This window comes from Sturnira hondurensis, unplaced genomic scaffold, assembly GCF_014824575.4.
Source record: "Sturnira hondurensis isolate 20B ecotype Veracruz unplaced genomic scaffold, ASM1482457v3 Scaffold0003693, whole genome shotgun sequence".
In the NCBI taxonomy this organism is placed as follows: Eukaryota; Metazoa; Chordata; class Mammalia; order Chiroptera; family Phyllostomidae; genus Sturnira; species Sturnira hondurensis.
The window spans coordinates 6,605,515-6,632,600 of NW_028076324.1; the positions used below are offsets into that span (position 1 = coordinate 6,605,515).

Consider the following 27,086-nt stretch of genomic DNA (forward strand, 5'->3'; position numbering starts at 1 on the left):
TGGGCATAAACTAAAGGGGGGAAGGGTGGGGGAGGGGGTGTGTAGGGGGGAGGGTAATGAAGGGAGGAATAGAACAACTGTAATGGTATAATCAATAAAATATATTTAAAAAATAAAGATAAAAAAGGAAAATAAATAAATAAAACACAATTTAGCCTTGCCCAGGATAATTATTTAAAGAATTTGGAAAATCAAAATTCAATATCAATTATTATATAAACATTTACCATTTTATGACATGAATCTTATCCAGAAAAGTGCCATTAGGATAATATGAATACATTTTCTTCCTAATTTTTTCTTTTGACCTTTGAAACACTGAACTTTCCTTGTTCCTTTGTTTTCTTCCTATCAATTCATCACTGGTTCATTCTTCTGCACCAGAAATATGTTTTCGGTGGATTCAGATGCAGGAGACAATTTACCAGCTTCAATTTTTTCCCTTGGGGACACCCTCCTTAGGCTTGAATGTATCTGGAAGGACAGAGGCGAGAAGGATGTTTACACCTGGGTGGGTGTAGAGGAACTTATTCAGAGATGCAGTAGGTCTCCAGCGGTAAAGGCGCTTGGGAAAGGTTGGACTCTGTGCTTAACCTGCTGTGAATGTTTAATTCTCTGTAGCCTCAGGTTGAGCTGACTACCCAGAATGCAACCTGGAGATAAATGTCAAGCCCCAGGAAGGGGGTAATGAATGTATAGAGCTTGGATAACTTCTTGATGTTATGTTAGCATAGAAATGCATTCATCATTCTTTCTGGTGGTCTGCAGCAACTCCCCACCATATGGCTTTACTATTAACCCCTATAAAAAGGAGAGCTTGTCCTGGGAGGGAGCTGGATTTATTTCCACCAGCCACCACTGGAAACAAGCAGTTGCTTTGCCCATGTAAGTTTCTCCTATTAAAGCTGCTATGAATTTAATAAAGCTTCTATGAATTTGAAGAAGGCTATGTGTCAGTTCTTTGGAATTCATCCTGAATTTAGACTTTAGGGGATTTCACCGAACACTGGGTAAAAGGACTGGGAGAGAGTGGTGGGAGTGAGAATATTCTACTGACTCTGTGCCCATTTTTGAAGTGTTCCTATTATGTTTATCTATGACGTAGTCCCTCCCCGCCAAAAAAAAACCCCATAATTTTAAAAATTAAACAGCTATGGTGCTGGATCCCTCTCTATTCGTTTGGGACAGCAAGTTGTTGAGAAATGTGAATATATGGTCCACTTTTACAAAGCAATCAAGAATAAAACTACACACAAAAATTTAAAATCATAAACATGAGCTTGTCGTTCTATTAGGCTTTGTGAGGCTGTGTGAACGTGGTGGTAACCGACCTTCCAGTTACCTGCACAGTCTGGGGATCCTGGTAAAGGCCCACCATCAGCCTTGTCCCTAGAGCTGATTTCTTCCCACTGTCCAGCCCGCCTAGTCTATTCCAGCCGCGTCCCTGCCTCATCCCCGCTTCATCCCCATCTCTTGAATTGGTCTTTTCCACCGTTTGCTCCTCTACTCCAGCCTCGCCCCCAGGTCTGGTACCCACACACAATCTTTACCACAAATCTGATTCCGCACCCAAAACTAAGTCCAACGCGCCTGGGCCTGGTCCCCTCAACGGTACTGCGGACAGAGTGGTCTCCACCCACGGCCACGCCCCCTGGGCCTGGTGCCACCCACAACGTGGTCCCTGCCCAACCCGCACTTCGAGAACTGGCCTTAGCCCAAGTCTGTGTCTGGGGTCGCCAGAGCCTAGCCCCGGACGCCAGAAACTAGCGTCCGCCCACAAACCGCCCATGGGTCTCCTCCCGCCCCCGCTCTCTCTGATCACCGCCGCGGCCCCTAGACCTCGGTATTCTCGCTCTCCGCGGTGGCCAGCCCGTGACCGGAAACTTCCGTGTGCAGCCGCCAGCCTGAGACCGGAAGTAGAAGCCCAGGGAGGCGCCGTGGACACAGTCGTGGGTGGCTGGCTGCGCGGTACGTGTTCGGTCTTCTCTGGGTGGGACGGCGTTCACGTGATACGTGTGGCCGCAGTGCGAGGGGCGGACTAGGTGAGCCGCGGGTAGTCCGGGGCAGTGCAGGGAGGGGCATGGGCTTAGGGCACCTCCATCATGGCCCGACGACTCTCCGCCCCTCCCGGGACCCAGTTTCCTCCTCTGGGCTGGTCCTTCAGGTCGGCCGGAAGCTGCTGTCACCTCCCAGCTCTGGACGGCGCTGTCGCTCCTTGAGATCTTCCCCCGACTATTGTCACCCTCTCCGGGTGTGATTTTGGCCCCCCAAGGGGACTTTTAGCGGTGTCTATTGGCATTGTTTGGGTTTATTACAAATGGCCGGGAGGGGGGTCTCTATTGGCATCTATAGGGTGGAGGCCAGGGCTGCTGCTCAGCACCATCAGTGCTCAGTCTTCACAACGAACAGTTATCCAGCCCCAAATGTCAGTAGGGCTGAGGCCAGGAAACCCTGCCCGAGGGCTTTAAAATCTCGGAGGCCCTGAATGAACTGTGGGAATTCTTTACAAGTCAGCTGAGTCACTTACAGGGACCCCCAAGTGACAAGCCATATTTAAAGTGTCTGGAGTCACCAACAACTAACTATCCAGCCAAATGATTTGAGCAAGCCAACTGCACACAGCATGAACCCGCTTTCTCCCACTCGGGAAGCAGATGGCTGGATGGGATCTGGAAAATCCAGACACAGCCAACAATTACACGTTAATCAGTAAATACGAAAAAGAAAAATGAATGGGATGGCTTTTCCATTCAACAACCGAATTATGCCCTATAAAAGGCCTCAAGAGCAATCTGCGTTTTCTTTGCGCCCCATACAAGAAAAGCACTGCCAGGGTTCAGGTCTGAGTTGAAACCAGCCTTGATCAAGGCCCACCTTTCCTCACTGGTTGAAGATTTCTCTGTGAGCAGGTGAGGGCTGTGTGAAACTTGTAACAACAGGTTCCAGCTGCCTCCGCTGTGCAGAAAACTGCTACTCGGCTCTCCCGAGCTCCTATTATAAACCCAGGGAGCCACTAATAGTGAGAGAACCTTAAGAAAAATGATTTATGTTTGGTGGATTATATTCAAGGAAACAGTAAGACGTGTGTGGCTATGTGTGTATAAATAGTCCAGTAAATACAGTTATATGCAAAAAGTATGTATATATGTACTTATATAGAGATAAGTACACACTAAAAACACAAATAAAATGTAAACTTTAGAAATGTGTATTTACTCACATTGCATAATATTTAAAATGTTAGGATACACTATATAAGTATAAATATGTAATTTTACCTGTATATGAAGGATGACAGATCATCCAACTAACAACCAGCAGGACTACTTAGCAACATTCCTCAGGCCTGTTGAATTTGACTTCTAAAGCTCTATAAATACTCCACAAATATTCAGAATATGGGACATTGGGAAGAAAAATGATTTGAGCGTCTTTATATTAGTAACAGAAATTTATGTTGTTTTTTATTGAGTGTATTGGGGTGACACTGGTTAATGAAATTATACAGGTTTCAGGTGCACAGTTCTACAACAGCATCTGTACACTGTATTGTGTGCTCACCACCCTGAGTCAAGTCCGATCCATCACCATTTACCCCCCTTACCCTCCTCCCCCTCCCTCCACCCCACATATACTCCACTGTTGTCCATGCCCATGAGTTCTTCTCTTTTATCAACCTCTCCCCTCCATCCAGCCCTTCCCCATAACAGACATTTACATTGACTAGGAACCAGATGTATTTTGAGCAAGTGCATTTTTTTTTCTTAATGAGATTTGAAATCATTTGGAGGATTAAGCAACAATTTACAGATTGAAGGGTAAGACACCAGTTTCCAAGGACTGACCTCCACAACTTGCCTTCTAATGGAAATTAATTTTGTTTCTTAAAATTTTTCTGAAATAACAGTCTGGTGATTCATGTTGCAGATACTCATGTTAAGTAATTTTATATTCAATGGTTGGGCTTTGCTAATATGGTGTGTGAGTGCACTCCCATGCATGTCTCTTTCATCAGCTTTCCTGTAGCATTCTTAAGGGGAATACTTGCTTGTTGTGCAAGCAAGTATAGTATGGATAGTATGACTATCCATAGTGGATAGTATGACTATCCATCCATCTTTATGTATTCGGTGCTGAGGGATTTGCTAGGATACAGGACATTCAGTGTTCAAACCAAGGCAGTCAAAGGCGAACCAGGATGGTTCATCATCTCCACAGGCCAGGCCCTAGGCCAGATGCATGGGGAGAACCAAATGGACCTTGTCTTTCTCCATGGAGTTTGCATTCTAAATAATCAATCACATAATCGAGGTTGGAGCTTGGCACAGAGGACTCAACCTCAGGGAACAGGGAAGCCAACCATCTTGAGAAGGACTGATATTTATTTAGCTTGAGAGCTGAGGTTGGGACTGGGTTTAGCTAGTCCTAGGACTAGCCTGGAGTGAAGGTGTCAGAGTACCTTTGAGAGAGCACCGAGGCGGAGAGAACTGCGTGAGAGCAACACCAAAAGCAGGAGAGCCTGGTGTGCTCCCTGAACTGGGAAGATGGGTGGCTGAAGTCAAGACAACGAAGACAAACGTGGGGAAGGAACATGAGCCAAGCTGATGGGCTGGACCAGCAGGACCAGACCAGGCATTGCCCTGGACTCTGTTCCAGGGCCCGTGAGCAAACACTGAAGAGGCCGTGAGATTTTGGCTTTAACACGAGGTTGCAATGGACTTCAGGGTTAAGAATGAGGACTTAAGAGGAAAGATAGGAGGTGTTAGGAAGAAGTTTAAGATTAAGATGGTTGTTCCTTAGCCCTAAATAATGGCTATGGAGGAGGAAAGAAGTAGGAAAAAAAGCTCTTAGAGTTTAGAACCAAGAGAGTGTAATGAATGCGTGCATTTGTCAGATGGCACAGAACACCCACTCTGCTCCTAGCAGTCAAACCTGCAGGCATCACCCTCATCCAGGTCTGTGTTTTCACCCCACTCTGCCACTCGCAGGCCCCTCCTCCACATCCTAAAGAAAGCCATGCCCGAGAATGTCTACAGCTTCTCTGTCCACCATAGTGGCCACATTTCAAGTGCTCAGTAGGCTCCTGTGGTTAGTGGCTGCCGTATTGAACACAGCACAATTACAGAACATTTCTGTCATCACTGACGGTTCTGTGGGGCAACAGTGATATTGGATGGCCCTTTCTCTGTGACCCAGCACCAGCATATCCAAGAGGGGACCGAAGTCTCTGAATCTGTAAACCAAACAGAGCCGCCTTCTGTCTTCCTGTGAGAGTTAACTGCCAAAACCCCTTGAAGGGGTACTCGGGGTCTGGAAGTGCCAGGCACCTTGTCAGCCTCCTTTTCTCGTGGGGCTCTGTGAGCAGACGGGCTTCCTGGTGGGGAGAAAGGAGCCATCCTCCACCTGCCACAGCTGTGTGGGCCTGCTGGACTCGCACAGATGCTCCAGGAGGGTTTGATGTGAGAAGCTGTATTAGTTTCCCATAGCTACTGTAACAAGTTATAAACTTTGTGGCTTAAAGCATTGCCAGTTTATTTTCCTGCAGTTCTGGTGTTCAAAAGTCCTAAATGGGCTGGCAGGGCTGCATTCCTCCTGGAGTCTAGGGGAGAATCCATTCCCTCACCTTGTCCTCCTAGAGGCCTCCCGCATTCATCATTCCTTGTCTCAGTGACCCTCTTTTCAAATTCAGATGTAGCAGCGGAGCATCTCCCAACCTCCCTCTCACCCTCTGACCTCTGCTTTCATCATCGCATCTCCTTCGCCGACCCTGACCCTCCTGTCTCCCTTTGTAAGGGCCTTTGTGATGACACTGGGCCCACCTGGATAACCCAGGATCTTCTCCCACCTCAGTGTCTTTAATCACATCTGCAGAACTCTTGCCGGGTTAGGTAGCACACCCACAGCTTCTGAGCGGAAGGAATGCGGGCGTCTCTGAAGAGGGAGCATTATCTGGGATCACACAAGCCCAGGAGGCAGCGACTCCCTACAACTCTTTTTCACCTGGCCACACTCACTTTAGTGTCTAGTGTTCCCCTCCCTGCACACACTCACACCCCCTATCGCTTTCATCTTTTCAGTATCAGGAGGAAACACAGAGACCTCATGAAGCTGGTTTTGTGGAATTACCTTTTATTCTGTAACTACAGTGAAAGGAGGTGGGTGTCCCCTTCTCATAAAAAGAAAATATTCTATATGTGCTACTTGGTACCTTGATTTTTTTTTTTTACTTAAATTTATTGGAACTAAAAATCTATCAATACCTAGAAATCCTATTTTTCCTTGCTTTGGCTGCTTGTTTCTTCATGATGTGGGTATCCCATAGTTTATTGAACTCACTCCCTATTGGTGGCCGTTTGTGTTGTTTCTAACCCTTTGATGTTGTCAGTAAGGCCACAGTGAGTACTCTCACTGTTTTGGGCTGATCTCAGTCTACTAATAACTGACATGGATAGAGCAGCCCTTGTGGGTCTGATTATGATTACCAGATGCCTTTTACCAGTAACCATCAGGAAACTGAAAAGATACAGGTCCAATGCTTACAAGACCTGAAAGCACAGCTTGGGCCCCACAGGTAGAGAGAATGCATGGGTCTGGGGTTCCGCTTTTATTGGGGTATAGGGTAGGGGCCTGAGGTTTCATAGGTTCCCTCTTTATTGGTGAATTTAAAACATAAAGACAGGAATTTAAAGTGCAGGAAAGAAAACATAGGCAGCCCAAAGGGTCAGTATTGAAATCCACCACGATCTCTAAAGTAGAAGGCTCAGTGGCGGAGGCTGCCGGTTATGTTTATGAGAGGCAGCTGTGTTCGAACTAGAGGCCTCTTTGAAATGGCTGTTGTCTGGGCAATCAGAGCTTAAGTCGGGTACTCACATTGCATGAAAGGGAAAATTAACAAATGTCAGGGCTCTCATGGAACTCACCCGTTCGATCGACAGTGAAAAGGTAACTGTCTTTTGCATTTTGCTTGACGTTGACAAATTCCTCCCACATGAGTTGTACCCCAGCAGGGTATGAGAGTGCACTTCATGCAGCTTCGCCAATAAAAGAAGTGGCCCACCACATCCGTGTTGATCCGACTGATAAGAACTGGTACCAGTGTAGTTGTGGTCTGCATCTCTGAAATAGATTATTGGCATTTCTACTGATGGAATTGGTAGTGCTGGAAACACATTGTACTTTGTTGAAGAGTGAGTGGGACATGAGGAAATGAGACAGAGTGAAAATACTGGCTATGGTGAGTGGGCAAGACTGGGCAGAAACTGGAAATACGACGGCCATTAGGGTGGACTTACTTCACTACTGAAAATACCACATTAGGTTCGAATGATGTGCAGTTGGGTTCAGTAGAGTGGGAGAGCTTGAAGGGAAGGGTAAACGAGACCATCGGTAGCATACAGCTCCTGAAGGCAGGCGGCATGGGAGACAGAACAGAGCTGTAGAATCTGACCTCACAGAGAAGGGAAAAGAGCTCCTGGTTTGTAACAGAAGACGCAGAGGACACCGTGTTCAGATTGTCATTTTGGTGGCAAGACAAGAAGATTCCTTTCGTGATGATCACTTTGAGAAGTAGGATTCAGGGTCATCTGCTGAAAGTGAGGGTGTATTTCTTATCTGTTGCTACTAACCTTAGTCTCTTGAAACAATAAACATTTCCTATCTCTTACAGTCTTTATAATTCAGGAATTCCTCTTAGCTCCAAGGTTCTGGCTCAGGCACGTTTGTGATTCCTTAGCCAGATTTCAGCTGGGACTGCGGTCATCTGAAGGCTGTACTGGTGGTGAAGGATTCACTTCCCACATGGTGCACGCACGTGCTGGCATCTTGTGCTGGCTGTGGGAGAGCGGCCTCAGCTCCTCCGAATAGCTTTCTCCTCAGGACTGCTTGAGTGTCCTTGCAACATGGCTTCCCCAGAGCAAGCAGTGCCAGAGACCCAGGTGGAAGCTGCAGTGTCTATTATGATCCAGCCTTAGATGTTACCTCCACAGTATTTTATTAGTCGCACAGCTCAGCCCTAAATGCAGGTGTGAATATCAGGAGGCTTGAATCATTGTCCATATAGGAAGCTGATTACCATAGGGGGACAAAAGTGAGGATGTATGAGAGTCAAAGAGATTAGAGAAGGTGGGATGTGTAGGACGTTCCATCAATTTATAGGATTGTCCAACAAGATTGAGGTTCCTTTCCATGTTGGTGACCACATTTATCTAGAGGTGACAATGGCTCTCCTGCAGGCTGGTCTGCCCCAGTGCTGCCACAGAGCAGCAGGTGATTGCAGTCACCTGGTTGGAGTGCTGCTGGAGTGCTATGAAGGGGAAAGGACATTTGTGGAAATGAGGGACATTGTCACCCAAGCTGGGTACACAGGAAATGAGGAGAGAAGGCGACTGGTAAGTAGCAAGAAAGTATGATAGTAGGTGGACTGTTCTTTATGTAGTAGAACACATGTAGTGAAAGAAAAAAAGACTGCACAAAGGAGAAGTTTGGGAGGTTTTGTTCAAAGAGAGGGGACTTTCTGAGCTGTGTTCTGGACAGCGAAACAGTGCTGGGTGGTGACTAAGCCTGAGACAGTGCCCGTGGAAGCATGTGGCCAAGGTGGAGTGAGGCAACCTCATAACGCAGTGAAGTCTGATGCCATCAGAGTGAGGTGGGGCCAGAGTTTCAAGTGAAGTTGGGGGTGTGATTGTGACCACCATGTAGATGGGAAGAACGTGCCCTGAGACTTAGCAAAGCTGAGCATGTAAAATGGGATGGAGCGATAATAATATATCAATTGTACTGTAGTGGACAGAAGACTAGTTTTGCCATCATACGGTTCTGGGTCCTTCACCTGCTAGACAAAATAAAGGCCCAATAACAAAGACCTTGCATTTTGCAGGAGAACATGATGGGCAGGCTAAGACAGAGTCGTCCTTGGTAACCCGGAGAGGGAGAGAGGCTATGAATCTTCATTATTTTCTCATTTATTCCAGAGAACACTGTGGGAGTTCGTGGAGGAGTGCCCTGTTTCTCCCACTGCCCTGTGGTTCAGGAAAATTTACCATCTGAATCATAGGATCATGGCCATGGTTCTGTTCCCTACGTGTGGTAAGTTGTGGGGTCCCGGAGGCTCCCAGAGTCCAGGTGTTAACAGCCCCTGTACCACAAGAGCAGGGGTGGGAGAGGGCTGAGCAAATGAGGCGGGAGTGGAGCCCAGAGGTCACTGATACCTAATATGGTTTGGGGTATTTGGGACTTTAGTGGTTTGAGTGTCTGGGAAGATGTCACCTGTATAGTAAATGTGCCGGAGTTTTGAATTTTACCTCTTAATTCTTTTTACCAACTTGACAAAATAATAATGATGTCCCTTGGATTTCCAGTTTCCTCATCTGTGAAATGGGAATAATCTCTTCCTCAAGTGCACTCTGACTTTTGAGCCCTGTTTTCTGTCCCTGGTGAGACAGGGCCCTGCGCTGGTTTCTTAAAGGGCGGGTATGTTAGGGGGTGTCTGCTCTCAGGGAGGAGGGGAATTTGTGAGTGCTGGATTCTTGGACTCACTTATGACTCATTTCTTCTCCAGTTCAGGCTCCCCTGTACCCAGCGTCTCCTCAAAAAGGCTGCACAGAGGAGGAGGGGTTTGTTAATGGCTTCCTGACAGGCTGGTTACCGGTGAGTCAGGTTTCCCTTTTTCCAGATCATTACTTTTTTGGCCAAAAGCTGAACTTGTTCCCTTCAGTGACCTGGAGCCTCACAGCCAGACCAGGTCTGAGGGGCTTCCGGAACCAGGTCAGCAGATGTCAATATTTACTGCATTGCAGTTTTCTGCAGGGGCACCGTCTACATCACGTTCTGCTGGTAGGTTTTAAAGGGACACTAAGGAAAGACATGACTGCTTCCTAAACTCAAGCAGTTGATGGTGGCCATTAGGCAGTCATGTATACATTTACCAAGTATTTCCTGATTTCTGCAATGCCCCAGGCCTGTGCTCAACCTTTGAGGCTGAGGGCTGAACCCAGAAGCAAGTGAGAGTTGAGCCCCGAACTCTGATGCACAAAGTACACCTGCCTTGGATTCCCTGTCACCACTCTTGTCATCCTTGGCCCTTTTCCTGTACGCCCTCAGTGGGGTGGTCCTGGGCTAAGCCTTAATGGTTTCGATGGTTTTAGGACATGGTGACCTTTGAGGATGTGTGTGTAGAGTTTACCCAGGAAGAGTGGGCACTGCTGGACCCTTCTCAAAAAACGCTGTACAAAGACGTGATGCTGGAGAACTGCAGGAACCTGGCGGCGCTTGGTAAGCCCGACATCATCCCTGCATTTACTTAATGACTCTGGTAACAAGGCTTTCCTTCTTTTTCCTTGTCAAATTGAAGTAACGTTCATATAACGTAAAATTTACCATCTTAACCATTTCAGAGTATACAACGCAGTGGCTTTGGTGTATTCAGAGTGTTGTGCAACCATCAATTTCAGAACATTGTCATCCCCGTGAAGCCATCGGTTCCCATTACAGTCCCCACTCTCTCCCAGTTGCTCTCAGCCCCTCATTTGCTTTGTCTCTGAATTTGCCTGTTTAGGACAGTTCATTTTATTGGATCATAAAATACGAGATCTTTTGTGTCTGACTTATTTCAGGCAGTATAATATATAAAGGTTTAGCTGTGTTATAGAATGTATTCCAATTCTTTATTCCTTTTTAGACTGAATAATAATTTCATTTTATGAATATATCACTTTTTGCTTACCCATTCAATGGTTGGTAAACAGTTGGGTTGTTTCCATATACAGGCTGTTATAAATAACATTGCTATGCATTTTTGTATGCAAGTTTTACTTAAACCTGTACCTCTAGTTCTCTTGGGTATTCCTTTAGGAATGGGATGCTTGGATCTATATATTACCATGTTTAGCTTGTTAAGAAACGACCGACTGTTTTGCCCAGCATCTTCACCGTTGTGTGAGGGAGGGTTCAGATTCCTCTGCGGCTTCCCCAACATTTGTTTTTTGAGTATAGCCATTCCTGTGGGAATAAGTGGTATCTCATTCTCTTGATTTGCATTTTCGTCATGACTAGTGACCTTGAGCATTTTTTCTGTGTCCTTGTTGGCTATTTGTATATCTTCTTTGGAGAAATGTCTGTTTAACTCCTTTGTCAATTTTTTAATTCGGTTGTTTATCTTTTTGTTCCTGGTTTATAAAAGTTAATTATATATTCTGAATATACCTTTATTCAAAATATGATTTGGAAATAATCTCTCCCATTCTGTGGTGTCTTTCCATTTTCTTTTTTTGATTTAATTTGTTAAATTAAAGTGTAGTTGATATATAGTATTTTGTTGGTTGTATTAATTTCAGGTGTATAATATAACGATTCAACATTTCTACAGCTTGCATTGTGATCACCCCACTAATTCTAGTAATCGTCTGTCACCATGCAAACCTATCACAATATCGTTGACTATATTGCCCCTTTTTACCCATCCCCACCTCCTCTGTTCTGGTAACCATTCCTTTGGTCTGTCTCTATGAGTCTATTTTTGTTTTGTTTGTTCCTTTGTTTTGTTTTTTAGATTCCACATATAAGTATAACCATACAGTATTTGTCTTTCTCTGCTTGATTTATTTAATTTAGCATAATACCTCCTAGATCCATCCATGTTGTCACAAATGACAAGATTTCACTCTTTTTATTGGTGCATAATATTCTATTGCACATATGTACCTCATCTTCATTATTCATTCATCTATTGATGTACACCTAGGTTGCTTCCATATCTTGGCTCTTGTAAATAATGATGTTATAAACATAAGGGTACATATATCTTTTCAAATTTGTGTTTTTCTTTTCTTTGGCTAAATATCCAGAAGTGGAATTTCTGGATTTTATGGTATATCTATATTTAGTTTTTTGAGGACGCTCCATACTGTTGTCCATAGGAGCTGCATCAGTTTGCAGTCCCAGCAAGTGCACAAGGTCCCCTTTATCCACATCCTCGCCAGCACTTGTTGATTTATGGATGATAGCCATTCTGACAGGTATGCCCTGATGTCTCATTGTGGTTTTAATTTGCATTTCTCTGATGATTCATGACACTGAGCATCTTTTCATATGTCTATTGGCCATTTGTATGTCCTAAGAGGAGAAGTGCCTATTTAGGTCCTTTGCCCATTTTTTTATTGGATTGTTTGGCCTTTTTGGTGCTGGGTTGTATGAGTTGTTCATGAATTTTGGATATTAACTCCTTACCAGATGTATCATTGACAAGATGTTCTCCCATTTGGTGGGTTGTCTATTCATCTGTTGATGGTTTCCTTTGCTGTGCAAACATTTTTTAATTTGACATAGTCCTACTTATTTATTTTTATTTTGTTTTCTTTTCCTGAGGTGATATATCAGAAAAAAATAATGCTATGAGAAATGTCTGAGATTTTACTGCCTATGTTTTCTCCTAAAATTTTTATGGTTTCATGGCTTACATGTAAATCTTTAATCCATTTTTGAGTTCATCATTGTGTATAGTGTAAGAAGGTGGTCTAGTTTCATTTTTTTGCATGTATTTGTCCACTTTTCCCAACACCATGTATTGAATATACTGTCTTTACCCCCATTGTATGTTTTTGTCTCCTTTGCCAAATACTAATTGCCATATAGGTGGTGACTTATTTCTGGGCTCTCTGTTCTATTCCATTTATCTACGTATCTGTTTTTGTGCCAGTACCATGCTCTTTTAACTACTATTAGCCTTGAAGAATAGTTTGATATCAGGTGTCATGGTACCTCTAACTTCGTTCTTCTTTCTCAAGATTGCCGTGGCTGTTTGGGGTCTTTTGTGGTTCCATATAAATTCTTGGATTATTTGTTGTAGTTCTGTGAAATATGCCATTGGTATTTTGATAGGAATTGTGTTTAATCTATGGATTGCTTTAGGTAGCATGGACATTTTAACTGTTCTTTCTATCCATGATAACAGTGTATGCTTCCATTTATTTATATCTTCTTCAGTTTCTCTCTTTAGTGTCTTACAATTTTCTTGGCACAGGTCTTTTGCCTTCTCAGTTAAATTTATTCTTAAGTATTGTTTTTTGGTGCAATTGTAAATAAAATCGTTTTCTTAGTTTCCTTTTCTGATTGTCCATTACTAGAGTATAAAAATGGAACTGATTTCTGGATATTAATTTTGTATCCTACTACTTCAGTGAATTCATTTATCAGTTCTAGTAGTTTTTGGTGGAACCTTTAGAGTTCTCTATATACAGTATTATGTCATCTTCAAATGATGACAGCTTCTTCCTTTAAAATTTAGATGCCTTTTATTTATTCTTATCTGATTGTTATGTCTAGGTCTTCCACTACTATGTTAAATAAGGGTGGTTAAAGTGGACATCCCTTTGTACATGGTTTCCTTTAGGTCTTTTTTTTTTTTAATATAATTTTTATTTAATTCTTGTTCAAGTATCCTTTAGGTCTTTAACCATATTTAAAATAATTTAAATTTTTTACCTAATAAGTTTAATATTTAGGTTTCCTCAGGAATTGTTTTTAATTTTTTTCCTGTAATGGACCATACATTTGTATCTTTGCCTGCCTCATAATTTCATTTGCCAAATACTAGACATTTGGAATACTATAATATGGCAATTCTGGAATAATATTTTCCCATTCCTCAGGGTTTGTTGTTGTTGCTTATTGTAGTTCATGTTGTATGTATGTTTAGTGATGTTTATGAACTAATTTTGTAATGTCTGAATTTGTTGTGCGTGGCCACTGAAGGCTCTGCTGTGTTAAGAGATCTCCTTGAATACCTGGAACAAAAACAAACAAACAGACAAAAATCTCGTCTCTGCAGATGGGCTCTGAATATACAAAAGGGGTTTACACTCTGCCGTAGCCTTCCCACCCTGCTTACGCAGAGCCTAAAGATCAGCCAGAGTTGAAGACTTGGTGTCTTTTCAGGTCTTCTCATGCCCGTTCAGGTCTTTTCTGAGCATGTGCCCAAACTTGAGAATACGTGAAGCTATTATATTAAAATTGTCAAGTCCAAAACCTATACAAAAATTTTATACAAGTTTATTTAAGCAAAACCAAAGACAGTTGCCAGGAATCAAGTCCTCAAATGCTCCAGAGAATGCCAGCTTTGTGATTTCTTTTATACATTTGAAATTAAGGATGGAACACAAGGAAGATTATAGAAAGGTGGGAAAAAGCAAGGTTTGGAGCAAATTACAGGATAGTTAAGATTGTGTTCTCTTGAGGATGGCTGTGCCTTCAAGGGGTATTACTTCTGGCATTTCAAAAGTGTATTAACATATATGTCTAAAACCGATGGTCAGGACTTGCTTAAAAAACCTTTCACTAAAGAAATTATGTTGTGTGACTACTCACCATGACCTGCCCAGTTAGGAATTTATGATTTATTACAGCACCCCTTTTTCATCCACAATACGAATGAGCTTTTCAAAAGCTCCCCAGAATATCTTATTCCACACTTTTCCTTCCAAGTTTTGATTAGTCTTTTGTTCTCTTCTGCTGTTTTCCTTTGCTTCAGGTGGTGGTGGTGGTTGATAGATTTGTGCATACCCACTGGGTAGCCAGCTCAGCCCTTGGATAGTTTGGGATTGGATCAATGAAGTCAAGCCCTTTGAACTAGACCTTCAGAAAGGTCAAAACTATCACAGTTCCTTGAGTAATGGTCCATCCTGCTCCTTCCAGTCCTAGGAATGTGGCATGTTGCCTTCAAGGCCACAGCCAAAGCCCGGAATACAGGATGAGTCGAGAATCAGTTAAAATGTCATTTATTGTTGTTTTTTCCCTTGATTAAGCATTTTCCTGGTTGTGGTAATCTTTTGATAATTTTCCAGAATTCAAATAAAGTTTATTCTGACAGTTTTCACCAGTTTATTTACAGTTTTTGTGCAGGATGGGCTTTTGAAGTTTAATATTCCTCATTTTCGATGTCATTACTTCTCACAAGTCTTTCTTAAGCACTTCTGTGTTGCTGGGTCTGTGCTAGGTTTTGGAGTATGGTGATGCATGGGACAGACGTCCTCTACCCTTGCAGAGCTTTCTGACTGATGCCTCCACTATGAACTGAATGTGCCTGTTTCTTACCCCGTCTTTATATCTCCATGGTTAAAGCTTTTAGAGCCTCTGAAGTGTGCACTTAAACTTTGTCATGAGCTTTGGGACTAAACTGACCCTGGAATGACATGGGTTTGAACTGCCCGGGTCCATTTATATGTGGATTTTTTTCAATAAATATACAGATGGCTCTTCATACCCCAGGCTTCGTATCTAAAGATTCAGCCAACCACAGATCAAAAACAGTTTTCAATCCATGGGTCGGGAATTTGTGAATGTAGAGGGCCAACTGTGTGCATTGTTCCATGCAATTTTATATAAAGGACATGAGCATCTGTGGATTTTCATATCACAGGGGATCCTTGACCCAATCTCCCATGGATACCAGGGGACAACTGAAGCTTTGGGGGAGTCAGATTAAGTGTAGGTTTTTGACTGTGCAGGTGGTCAATGCCACTAAACCCCTCATCCCAGGGTCAATAGTATTTATGCTGTCACCTAGATATGAGTAAGGATGCTTATATTTTTGTTCCTTGAGAGCTATAATATTCAAAAGAATTTAGGTATAATTAATAACTGTTCCAAAAGTCACACTTGGTCATCTTTAGAAATGTTGGCTTCAGTTTCATGGAGTCGCTTGTTACCTGCACAGTCTCCCTTCAACAGGTCTTTTCTCCATGATTTAGGATATCATGTTGATAAACTCAGCCTCATCTCTCAGTTGGAGCAAGAAGACAAGGTGACGGCAGAGGGGAGAGGAGCTCTCCCTGACATTTGTCCAGGTGAGCACCAGATGGGTATGAGTCCTTGTGAGGAATAGCTGTCACCAGTGACTGGGGATGTGGGATTATTACAGTAAGAAATATCAGAGAACTTTAGAAAATGTCTTTTTTTTCCTGATGGAGGTGGCCAAGAACATTTGGTTTTAACTAACTTTTTTTCCTTTTAACTTTTCATTCAACATCTCATACTTTACTTTGGACTCAGAGGTTAAAAAAAAAGACATCTCTTTTTAAAAATATGTCTCATATGAGCTTTTTGTCCTGTTTCTTTATACTTTGCATTCCTGATCATTCCTTCTTTTGTGAATCTCTGAAAAATTTTAATCCTTCTGGAATCTTTTTTTTTTTAAGTTTTTTTTTTTAAGATTTTATTTATTTATCTTTAGAGGGGAAGGGAAGGAGAGAAGTATCAATGTATGGTTGCCTCTTGTGAGTTCCCTGCTGGGAACTAGCCTGCAGGGACCCAGCCTGCAACCCAGGCATGTGCCCTGACTGGGAATCAAACCTCGATCGTGTGGTTCGCAGGCCCGCGCTCAATCCACTGAGCTACGCCAGCCAGGGCTGGAATCTTTTTTTAAAACCTACAATTTGCATACTCATATCCCTTTCAATGCAGACCTCCTCAAAAACCCTGATCCCTGAATACATGAGTCTAGCCACACTCATGTATGTATTTTACTATTTCTTTTCTCCATCAATTTAAATTTCTTTTCAATCTGTTTCAGATTTGGAGACTATACTTAAAGCCAAATGGTTAACTCCTAAGAAGCATGTTTTTAGGAAAAAACGCACTAGTGGTGTAAAAGCGGTAAGACTAATGTGTGATTCTTGGTTTTTCACAGTAGGAAATTCTACAAGTTAGAAAAAATAAAAAGACTCATTAAAAGAAAGTATCATTTACACAAGAGAAAATAGTGTCTCTGGAGTGATGCTGTGAAAAAACGGTGAATTTGGAAAAAATTAGGTTAGCTCCAAACTTTTTTCACTGAGGGTTACTGCAAGTAAATAATTTTCTTAAATGTGACTAAGATATTGTCTGTTGAATCATAAATTAGCAAATTTAAGTTAGTAAAAATGCTCTCTGAGCATAATAAGGACTTGTGGCAAAGCATGTATCGTGTTGAACTTCTGAGAGTTCAGACTGAGCAGAAGTCATGGACAAGCACTAAAAAGAGTGAAAGCATCAGTGACAATAATGTAATAAATTCCTAGGAGAGAGAATTTATGGCAAAAATGAATATTAAAAATATTACAAATTATAGTTTTCATTCATCTCTTTATCAACAGGGAAGAAATCATGTTGGAGTGAAACTCAACGAATGTAATCAGTGTTTTAAAGTTTTCAGCACAAAATCTAACCTTACTCAGCACAAGAGAATCCATACTGGAGAAAAACCCTATGACTGTAACCAATGTGGAAAGTCCTTCAGCAGTAGATCGTATCTTACTATTCATAAGAGAATACATAATGGGGAGAAACCCTACGAATGCAATGACTGCGGGAAAGCCTTCAATGATCCCTCCTCCCTTAGACTGCATGTAAGAATTCATACTGGAGAAAAACCTTACGAATGTAACCAGTGTTTTCATGTTTTCCGTACCAGCTGTAACCTCAAAAGCCACAAGAGAATTCATACGAGAGAGAATCATCATGAGTGTAATCAGTGTGGAAAGGCCTTCAGCACGAGGTCCTCCCTTACGGGGCACAACAGTATTCATACAGGGGAGAAACCTTACGAGTGCCACAATTGTGGGAAGACCTTTAGGAAGAGCTCCTATCTGACACAGCACATGAGAACTCATACTGGAGAAAAACCCTATATGTGTGCTCAGTGTGGCAAATCCTTCAGCAGTAGTTTTTCTCTCACTGTGCACAGGAGAATTCACACTGGGGAGAAACCCTATGAATGCAGTAACTGTGGGAAAGCTTTTAATAATCTCTCAGCTGTTAAGAAACATGTGAGAACTCACACTGGAGAAAAACCCTATGAATGTAATCATTGTGGAAAATCTTTCACCACTAACTCTTACCTTTCTGTGCATAAGAAAATACATAATAGGTGGATTTGAATACAGTAACTGGAAATCAATTCATTGATTTCTTGCCCCTCCGCCGACTTGTGGTAACTCATCCTAGGTGTATGAGTTATCTGTTGCTGCATAACAAGTGTCCCTGCAAAACAACAGACATTTATTATCTCACAATTTCTGTAGGTTGCAAGTTCATATATGGCTTAATTTTGTAGTTTTGGCTTAGGATCTGGCTCAGGATCTGAGGGCTCAGTCAAGATCATCAGCAGGAGCTACAATTACCTGCATTTTTACTACTGAGGAGCTTGTTTCCAAAATGGCTCACTCACATGCCTGGAAAGTTAGTGCTGGGTGTTGGCAGGGAACTTTCATTTCCTCACCATCTGGGAATCTCCACAGGTTCTAGGTATCTTTATAATATAGCGGCAGGTTCCCTCCAGAGCATTTGATCTGAGGGAGAGCTAATGCTGAAGCCATGTTGTCTTTTATGGCTGAGCCTTGAAGGACATAGCATTACTTCCATATTGTGTTGAACATGCAGACTGGTCCTGATGCACCATGGAAGGAGACTAACAGGAATGTATACCAGGAGAGAGAGATCATTGGGAACCATCTGAGAAGCTTGCCATGAAATCGATAAAGGGAGGCCTTCAGCCTTTCAATCTGTTCGATATGAAGTATTATTCAGAAACTCATGTTGATTCACTCTGGAGAAAAGCCTCATGAGTGCAATCGTTGTGGTAAGCTTTCAGCTCAAAATCTCCTTAATGGGCACAAAACCTGTGCTGGGGAGAAACCCAAGGAATGTGGTAGCTATAGGAAGACCTCCAATGACACCTCTACAGAGTCATGTGACCATTCACACTAAGGATAAAACCGTACAAGTATCAGAATGCAGAAAACTTCAGGAACACTCATCCCTTAGAACACACAGGAGAAATCACCACAGTGCAGCACTCATATAAGGGATGTGGAAACCCTACGGCACAAGCATTCACATTACTGAGCAAAAGGTGAGCTGTTCTGAATGCAATGGAAAAGCCTTAATGTTCTGTCAGTTTTCGAGAGATGTGAGGATTTATTCTGGAGAAAAAGACTGATTAAGTGTCATCAGTACTGGCACGTCTTCCGTTTTTTCCATTCTGAGGAAACAGAACTCACTGCAAAGAAACCTATGAATATAAAGATTGAGGGAATGCCTTTAACAATAGCTTTTACATTAGGAAAAACATGACATTCTCCCTGGATGCAAAACCTGTCAGTGTATTAATTTTGGAAGATCGTTCTATGATTCCAGTCTTCATTGACTTGTGAGAACTCACACTGGAAGGAGACACTAGGAATGTGATCAGTGCAGTGATGCCTCAGCCTCACTTCTTCGCTGAGTAGCCACAGAATAATTTCACCGGGAATGGAAAATACCGACCTTATGAGTGTGATATTACCTTTAACAGTGTCTAATCCTTAGGTTGGTCCATTAGCTCATGAATTTTCAGTTGTTTTGTTTTAGTATAAACATTGATGTCTATAGCTATACCATAAACCAGAAGTTATGTTCTGTAGTTTGGTATCTAATATGTTTATTATCATTTACTCTTTTAAAATAGCAATATGCTACAAGTGTATTTCTGAATATCTGCTGAGTGATTTAGTTTATCATAATGAAACATATGAACTATACACTTTTAATTTAACTGCATTTTTGTCAGCCAAGTGGACTTTGTGATGTTGATTCATTTTTATCTTTATATCCTAGTATGGCAGTTACTTTTAGCTTCTTCCCCAGTGCCCATTCTCCCCTACTTACTCACTTAAAGAAAAAAAACATTTTGTTCAAGTTGTCAAACAATATTGAAAATACTCAATATGTAAAGCTTCCCTGGAGCTCAGAGATGTGTGGACCTGCTATGCTGGTAGAAGTCACTGGGGGTCCCTCATCTGGCTTGTTCACCTTTCCTGTATTCTTATTTACCTTTCCTTAACTTAGTTTTCGCTTGAAAGTGGGCTCAAGACCTGGAATCGAAGAGTTATGTTTTGATTATGATGACAAAAAATTTTTTTAAAAAAACACAGTGATACAGACTCCCCAGAAGCTTCTTTGGCTGCATCAACTCTGAGTAGCTTATTCTTAGGCTTTCTATGTGATTAAAAGTAACCTTCGAGTGATTGGAGCCTAAGTGATTTGGGGGTTTGTTTTTGAGGAGGTGTGCTAATGTCCAGCTGAATCCAACATCTAGCTGGTAAACCTGTTATTGGCCAAATTTTATAAATGTGCCATGTTTGTTTGAAAACATTATACATTCTGTAAATTTTAAATACAGATTATATATACACCCATTAACTCAAATTCGTTGTTTTTTGATATAGTATACACATTCAGAGTATTTTTTCTCAAACTTATTTATATTTAGTGATGTGTGTTCAGGTCTTTCATTTTGGTTATAAAGTAACATTCAGTTTTGTAATTCTGTCATTTTTATTTATATATTTTGATGTACTGTAACTAAGGATTAATTATTTTCTTGTGAATTGTTTCCTTTTATCATAGGAACCATATTTTTATAGCCAGGTATTTCAATACATTAATAAATGATCAAGCTTTTAAATAGCACTTTCCATATACTAGACACTCTCCTGAATGCCTTATGAATGTCGACTTACTGAGTATTCAGTATAAGTTTCCAAAGTATGTACCATTAATATTCCCCTTTTACACACAAGAAAACTGGTATGTTACCTGCCCGAGTGCAGCGGCTAGAAAGTGGTAGAGCCCAGGTTTGAACCCACACAGTCTGTGCACTTAACCACTGGCCTCTTTATTGAATATCTTCTAGACGCCAAACTGTTAGAGGCACTGTAACAATGAATGAAATTAAAGTTTTGCCATTGAAATACCCACACCCCAGTGGGAGAAAGATTAGAAAAATCTTTAGATATAGAAATTAGATATAGAAAAATCAAGAAAATATAATGACATTGTTATTATAAGTGTTACATGAGAAACTGAAGTACTGTAAGATAGGTAAGGGAGTTTTGGATCTTGCTATTTCATAGAGAATTAGAAAGGAAAGCCTCTTAGTTAAGGGGCCCTTGAACAGAGATTTTAATGAGTTGGGACAGCAAGTCATGTGAGTTTGTGTGGCAAGTGGGTGTTGATGTGGAAAGGCCGACCACATGGAGGCCAGTGCAAACAGAGCAGGACAAGTGGGGGATGTTCAGAGACCAGTAGAAGGTAGTGTGGTCAGACTTGGTAGATTCTTATCTCACTGGGTTTTGTGAGTCATTGTTAGGACTTGTCCTTGCACTTTCAGTGAGTTGGCACATCAGTCAGAGTCCCAGCAGGAAACAAGTGTCGGAGCAGAGTGTTCGTAAAGGGTCTATTCATAGTGTCGTAGATAGGATAGAGGAGAAGCGCAAAAGGTGGTTGGTACACAGTGGTTGGTACGGGCAGGGCTCTGTTAATACCCCTAAGCCTGAAGGGGCGAGGGGAGGGGACAATTTATTAAAATCTGGAGACGAGAGAGGTGCATACCAGGAGCTAAGAGGAGGTCGGGAATAGTACCCAGCCCCAGTTCTGCAAGAAATAGCCACAGCAAGACTTCATTGTTTTCATTCTTTTGATTGAATGCCTAAGCTCTCCATTGACCAAACCCAACCAGAAGCCATAAGGTAAGAAAGCCCACTGACGTAGTTTATCTTGACTAATTTTCCTGGGTACAGAAGATAGAGAAGCTGGATCCTCTGGGGCTAATGGGAGATGTCCAGAAATGTTTATTCCTTCTGCTTCTTAGAATCTACTCTTGTGAATCACCTGAGTGGGAATGTTAGACCCCTGCCCAGAAATTCCATTAGCTATTGTACCATCCCGAGTGCTGCCAAAGTATTGCCATTCCTTCCTGTAGTCCTAAATGGTTGCCTCCTTCACATAAAATGGGTCATGGGGCTTTTGGGAAGAAAGCATAAAATATAAATGTGTGTGTGTGTATAATTAACCACCAAATATATAGTATATAAATATTTACATATAAATAAAATTAACCACCCTGGCCAGTGTGGCTGAGTTGGACTGTTGTCTCATGGCCAAAGAATGTGGGTTCATGCCCAGTTGGGGTGCACACCTGGGTTGCAGGTTTGATCCCTGGTGTGGGTGCGTAGGGTCCCCAGGCCCGGCACAAACGTTCCCTGGTCCAACACCCATTCTGGGTCAGTATCGTTGGGTGAGGCTTAAAATAAATAAATAATTAACCTAAAGACCCTGGTTTCCAGACAGGGGCACTTCCACAAGCAGACAAATCAAGAGCCCCACTGAGCGTTAGGACTGCTGTGAGACAAACACGGAAGGAAAGGAGTCACCACAGCTTCTGCCACAAGAAATATTCAAAGAAAAATATTACAAACTAGGAAAGAAGGCTAGAATGAATGCTGTGGTGTTGGATGGAATCAGAGGTGTTTGTATGAATTGAGGCTTTTTGATTGATGGATCAAAGGATAGATAGGTAGGTTGATAGAGATGTGTGTGTGAAAGGGTAATATACATTGGTATATTTCCAAGGCCAGTCAACTCCAAAAGCCTAGCAGGAATGGGAATACCTATTGTTCATCCAGGTCAGTTTTAAATAAAATACCATCTGCAGAAACAACAAAACCAAACCAGGGCTCTTTGGAAAAAGAAAAGATTTCAGGTCTGGCACAAGGTAACCACAGTGTGAACCTAAACTATCTCTGAAGGATATTGTAATGGAAAATAAATATTTACAAAAAATAAGCTCTGAAAACCTTCCTAAAATTTTTCCTTGGGTTCTTGAATAAACACCTAAGCCGTGCATTTTCAGGGAGGAACTCTGGGAGGCTTAGAAGAGGCCACTCATACCAGGGCTTGCAGCTTAGTGTTCAGACTCATCCAGAGTGGAATGACCTTGATAAGACGAAGCGAAACCTGGGTTCCCATCATAGCCCTAGAGATGTCACACCTAAGAGTAAGCATCGTTCAGGAAGAGTAAGGACCGCATCTTGAAGTCACCACAAAACAAACAGAGCTTTCCTCATAGAGAAAAGCCTAGCCTTGGTGGTTCAAGGTGATCCATCCATACTATAAGTGCCTGCCGCGTCACAAAACCTGGCCCGTGGTGTAAAGCAGCCGTGTTCAACCCATGTGCCCCAAGAATTGTTAAACACATAATGCCTGACTTATTCGTCAGGGGCACTGGCCTCTTTTCCCTTAGATTGTCAGATTAAAAAATAACAACCAACACAGCAATGTCCATCCAGTATGAATGAATCATACCTATTTTTGTCAGTTTGGCAAAAAATATTTTTTTGTTGTGCTACAGACTTGTAGTAATTAGTTTATATGTGCTGTGAGAAGAAAAAGGTTGGAGATCGCTGGAGTACAGTGACATATGTAAGAGCCTCTGCAAAGTGTTATTCACAAGTTCCAGCACTCAAGAAAAGATTACCGGTAATGCAAAGCAGCGGGAAACTGTTCTTGATTATTAACATGAAAGGCAACAGAAGCAGAACCAGAGGAAATTCAGATATTGGACTCAGCAGACAGGGCCTCAGAAAAACTGAATAAACCCTGGCTGGTGTGGCTCAGTGGATTGAGTGCCAGCCTGTGAACCAAAGGGTGGCCAGTTTGGTTCCCCGTCAGGGCACATGCCTGGGCTGCGAGCCAGATCCCCAGTGGGGGCCATATGAGAGGCAGCCACACATGGATGTTTCTCTCCCTCTCTTTCTCTCTTTCTCCTTCCCTGCCCCTCTCTAAAAACAAATAAAATCTTCAAAAATAACTGAATGATATGTTATGGAAAATGAAGAAAACAAATTATAGAACATGAAAGACAAACTGAAAATCTTCACAGCAACCAAAGAAAAAGGATGCATTGCTTTTAAACAAGATGAAAACTTTTCCAGAAAAAAAAACTATGGAAATTAGAAGACAATGAATGACATCTGACATCTACAGAGGTGAATGAAATAAAAAACAACTGCCAGCCTGAAATTCTATGACCTAAGGAAAATAGTCTTCAAAAATGAAAACAAAGCTGTTTTCTAGTGGTTTCCTTTCAAGCTGAAAAAAGTAACACAACTGCAGCTTAAGAAACACCAGACAGAGTTCCTGAGGTGAAGGAAAATAATAGCATGTCCAGACACAATTCAGGAATGAAGATCAGCACGAAGTAAAATGTCAGTCACTATAAATAAAAGTGGACTGTATCGACAGCCCTGTATGGTTTCACAACTTCCATGTAAGTCTGAACTCTTTCCAAATAAAATGCATTTAAAGACCCCCAAAACTAGAGAGGATAGAAATCACTACAAGGGCTTCCCCAGCCTCCCCCCAAGACTAGAGGTCCCGGGAGCCCCAGCAAAGTTATGCTCGCACTCCGCACCCCACAGTAGAGCCCACCAAAGCGCTAGCAAGGGGCCGTCAGTCCCCTCGGCGTCAGAGAGCAACTGTCATCCCAAACAAAGGACGGGTCCGAGCAAGCAAGACCTCCATCCTGACACCAAAAATGGCGGACCTTAGTGTTGACAATAACAATAAAGTTTAGAAAAATAAAAAGGAAACTATAAAAATAATTTTAAAATGATGGAAGTTCCAGCAAGTAGTCCCTGGTCATTCCAATTATGGAAATGGCAGCAGCCGCACAAGTGACGCCCGTCTCCCGCTTCTCAACGCCAGAGCGTAAGGCGCCCCAGCCCAGTGACCCACCCAGCAGAAGGGCAGACGCAGAAAGGGACACTTTTAATCCCCCCAACACTAGTTGAAAGGAGCTATATAGAGGTCCCACTAGTCCCCCTGACTAGCAGGAAGTGGAACCCCATGCAATTACCACACCCGAGTCCTCTCCCCAAATTTGGGACAATAGAACCACCCACTAGGAACCCCGCCCTGTCACCACACCACTTGAAAAATGGGAGCCCCGGGTGGGCCGTGGCCCTCCAGTTCCTCCGCAGCAGAGACAACAGGAACCCCAGTCTCACACCCCCCACTTCCCCCCAACAGCATGAGGGCTCCGTCAGGTTATGGAAGCTTCAAGTGGCCCCCCTATTCCTTCACTATTCAAGAGGACGAATATGCCAAAAGCAATTTGCAAACCCCTATATACTGAAGAGAGAAGCCCGGCAAACGCTACAGCTTTCTCACCCAGTGCAATTCTCAACTGGCTCCCATGACTAGATGAGAGTCTAGGTGACCCTGATGGACCCCAGTGTTCCTGGTAGACCCCTAGAGGGGATCCTGGTGATGCTGGTGGGTTCAAGTTTCTTGGAAGAACTTGGTTTTCCTTGTAGATTTTGGTGTCCCTGGTGGGTTCAAGGGCCCCTGTTGTAACCCAGTGTCGTTGGTGATTCCTCAGGTCCCCCTGATGTACCCCTGTGTGCTGGTGGGTCCAATGTCCCTGGAGGACACAAGTGTCCCTGGTGGATACCAGTGTCCCTGAATGATCCAAGTGTCCTTGGAATACCCCAGTGTTACTAAAGTACCCTTGTGCTCCTGGGAGGTGTTGGTGTCCCTGGCGGATCCCCATGTCCATGGAGGGCCCTGGTGTCCTGGTAGTCCTCAGTGTATCTGGTGGAACCATTTGTCCTTGTTAGATTTGGATGTCCCTGGCCAGTCCTGATTTTCCTGGTATATTTAAATGTCCCCAGAGGCTACCAGTGTCACTGGTAGATCCGGGAGTTTGGGGAAGCCTGGTGGCCTTGGAAGACCCTGGTGTCCCTAAATAATACAAGTGTCCCTGGAGCTCCCCCCCAGTGTTCCTGGAGAATTACCATATCTCCTGGGGATCCTGGTGTCCCTGTTGGATACCAGAATCTCTGGTGTTTCCAAATACCCCTGGCGATTCCATTGTTCTTGGTGAATACAGATCCCAGGAAAACCCCAGTGTGCCTGGTGGATCCTGATTTTTCGGGTGGATTTAATTGTCCCTGCAAGACATCAGTGTCCCTGAATAATCCATGTGTCCCTGGGTTTCCCTCATTGTCCGTGGAGGACTAGAGTGTCCCTTGTAAATCCTGCCTGGCCTTGCTGTTAGATACCAAAATGCCTGTTGGATCCGAGAGTCCCTAGTGGATCCCAGTGTCCCTGGTGAATCCAGGGGGGGTCCCAGGAGAACCTCAGTGTCCCCAGCAGATCACAGTGCCCCTGTTGGGTACTGTGTCTCTGTGCATCAAACTGTCCCCGGTGGAGCTCAATGTCTCTGGTTGACACTGGTGTCACTGGTATATTCAAGTGTGTTCAGAGGGTCCCAGTATTACTGGTGGATTATGGTGTTTCTGATGGACCCCAGTGTCCCTAGAGGACCACAGCAAGTTGTCGGACCCTCTTGTCCCTGGTATATTCAAGTGTCCCTGGAGGACCAGAGTGATTCTGGTGAACTCTAGATTCCCTGGTGGTCTCCAGTGGCCCTTGAGGCCCTTGGTGTACCTGGTGATCCAGGTGTCCCCAGAACACTCTAGTGTCCCTAGTGGACCCCAGTGTCTCTGGTGAATCAAACTGTCCCTGGAAGACTCAGTAATCCTCACAGCATGGTGGCCCTGAATGATCCCAATGTCCTTGGTGAAACCTAATGTCCCTTGTGAATTACTGTGTCCCTCATTTATCCCAGTGTCTCTGGAAAACACTGACATCCCTAGTGGATCCAAGTGTTACCTGAGGACCCCAGTGTCCATGTAACACCTCAGTGTCCCTGGAGGAACATGCGTTCCCTGGCACGTTTTGGTGTCTCTGGTGACCACAGTGTACTTTGAGGAACCCTGCATCCCTTCTGCATTTCAATATTTCTGGTGCATCTAAGTGATGGACCCTGTTGTCCCAAGTGAATCCCAGTAGCCTTCACAACGCTTTGAACCTAGAGGACCCTGTGTCCCTAGAGGATCAATATATGCTTGGAGGATCTCAATTTCCCTGAAGGACCCCCAGGGTCCTGGTATCTGTGGCAGAATTAATTTCTCCTGGTGTATCCCAGTGTCTGGTACACCCAGGTGTTCTGAGAGGACGCTGTGAAGGTTTACAAAGATTATATCCTCTTGCTGGTGAGCAGTGTTCTGTTCCAGGCTAGTGCAAATTTAGATGTTGCTGCGTTGGGAAGGGCTCAGAAAAGATGGCACCCGCCTGGTGGCTGGTGTGGGAAGACAGCTCAACACAGAGACAAGGAAGCTGCCCCTCCAGCCCTCACCCCGAAGCACAGAGTCTGTTTTCCCGTTTATCTCTGG

At 43.2% G+C, this 27,086-nt stretch overlaps 1 protein-coding gene across 2 annotated transcripts; it reads left to right on the forward strand.

The window, feature by feature from the left end:
- Positions 1-1,626: 1,626 nt before the first annotated feature.
- ZNF558 (zinc finger protein 558) lies at positions 1,627-20,137 on the forward strand. Of its 2 annotated transcripts, none has more exons than XM_037042256.1 (7): positions 1,627-2,042; positions 8,970-9,084; positions 9,557-9,645; positions 10,143-10,269; positions 15,741-15,836; positions 16,562-16,644; positions 17,124-20,137. In XM_037042256.1, exons 2-7 carry the CDS (start codon positions 9,057-9,059, stop codon positions 17,904-17,906), a joined length of 1,206 nt encoding a protein of 401 aa, XP_036898151.1. In that variant the 5' UTR covers positions 1,627-2,042; positions 8,970-9,056; the 3' UTR covers positions 17,907-20,137. The 2 variants fall into 2 exon arrangements, with proteins under 2 accessions (XP_036898151.1, XP_036898152.1); XM_037042257.1 differs by having other exon boundaries at positions 1,627-1,968.
- Positions 20,138-27,086: the final 6,949 nt, after the last annotated feature.

What these genes read in the sequence shown, in the direction of transcription:
- ZNF558 (XM_037042256.1), top strand. Translation starts at nt 9,057, where the DNA reads ATGGCCATGGTTCTGTTCCCTACGTGTG. An exon ending in CAGGAACCTGGCGGCGCTTG is followed by an intron (nt 10,270 to 15,740) that starts GTAAGCCCGACA and finishes TCCATGATTTAG; the next exon opens with GATATCATGTTGATAAACTC. An exon ending in TCTCCCTGACATTTGTCCAG is followed by an intron (nt 15,837 to 16,561) that starts GTGAGCACCAGA and finishes AATCTGTTTCAG; the next exon opens with ATTTGGAGACTATACTTAAA.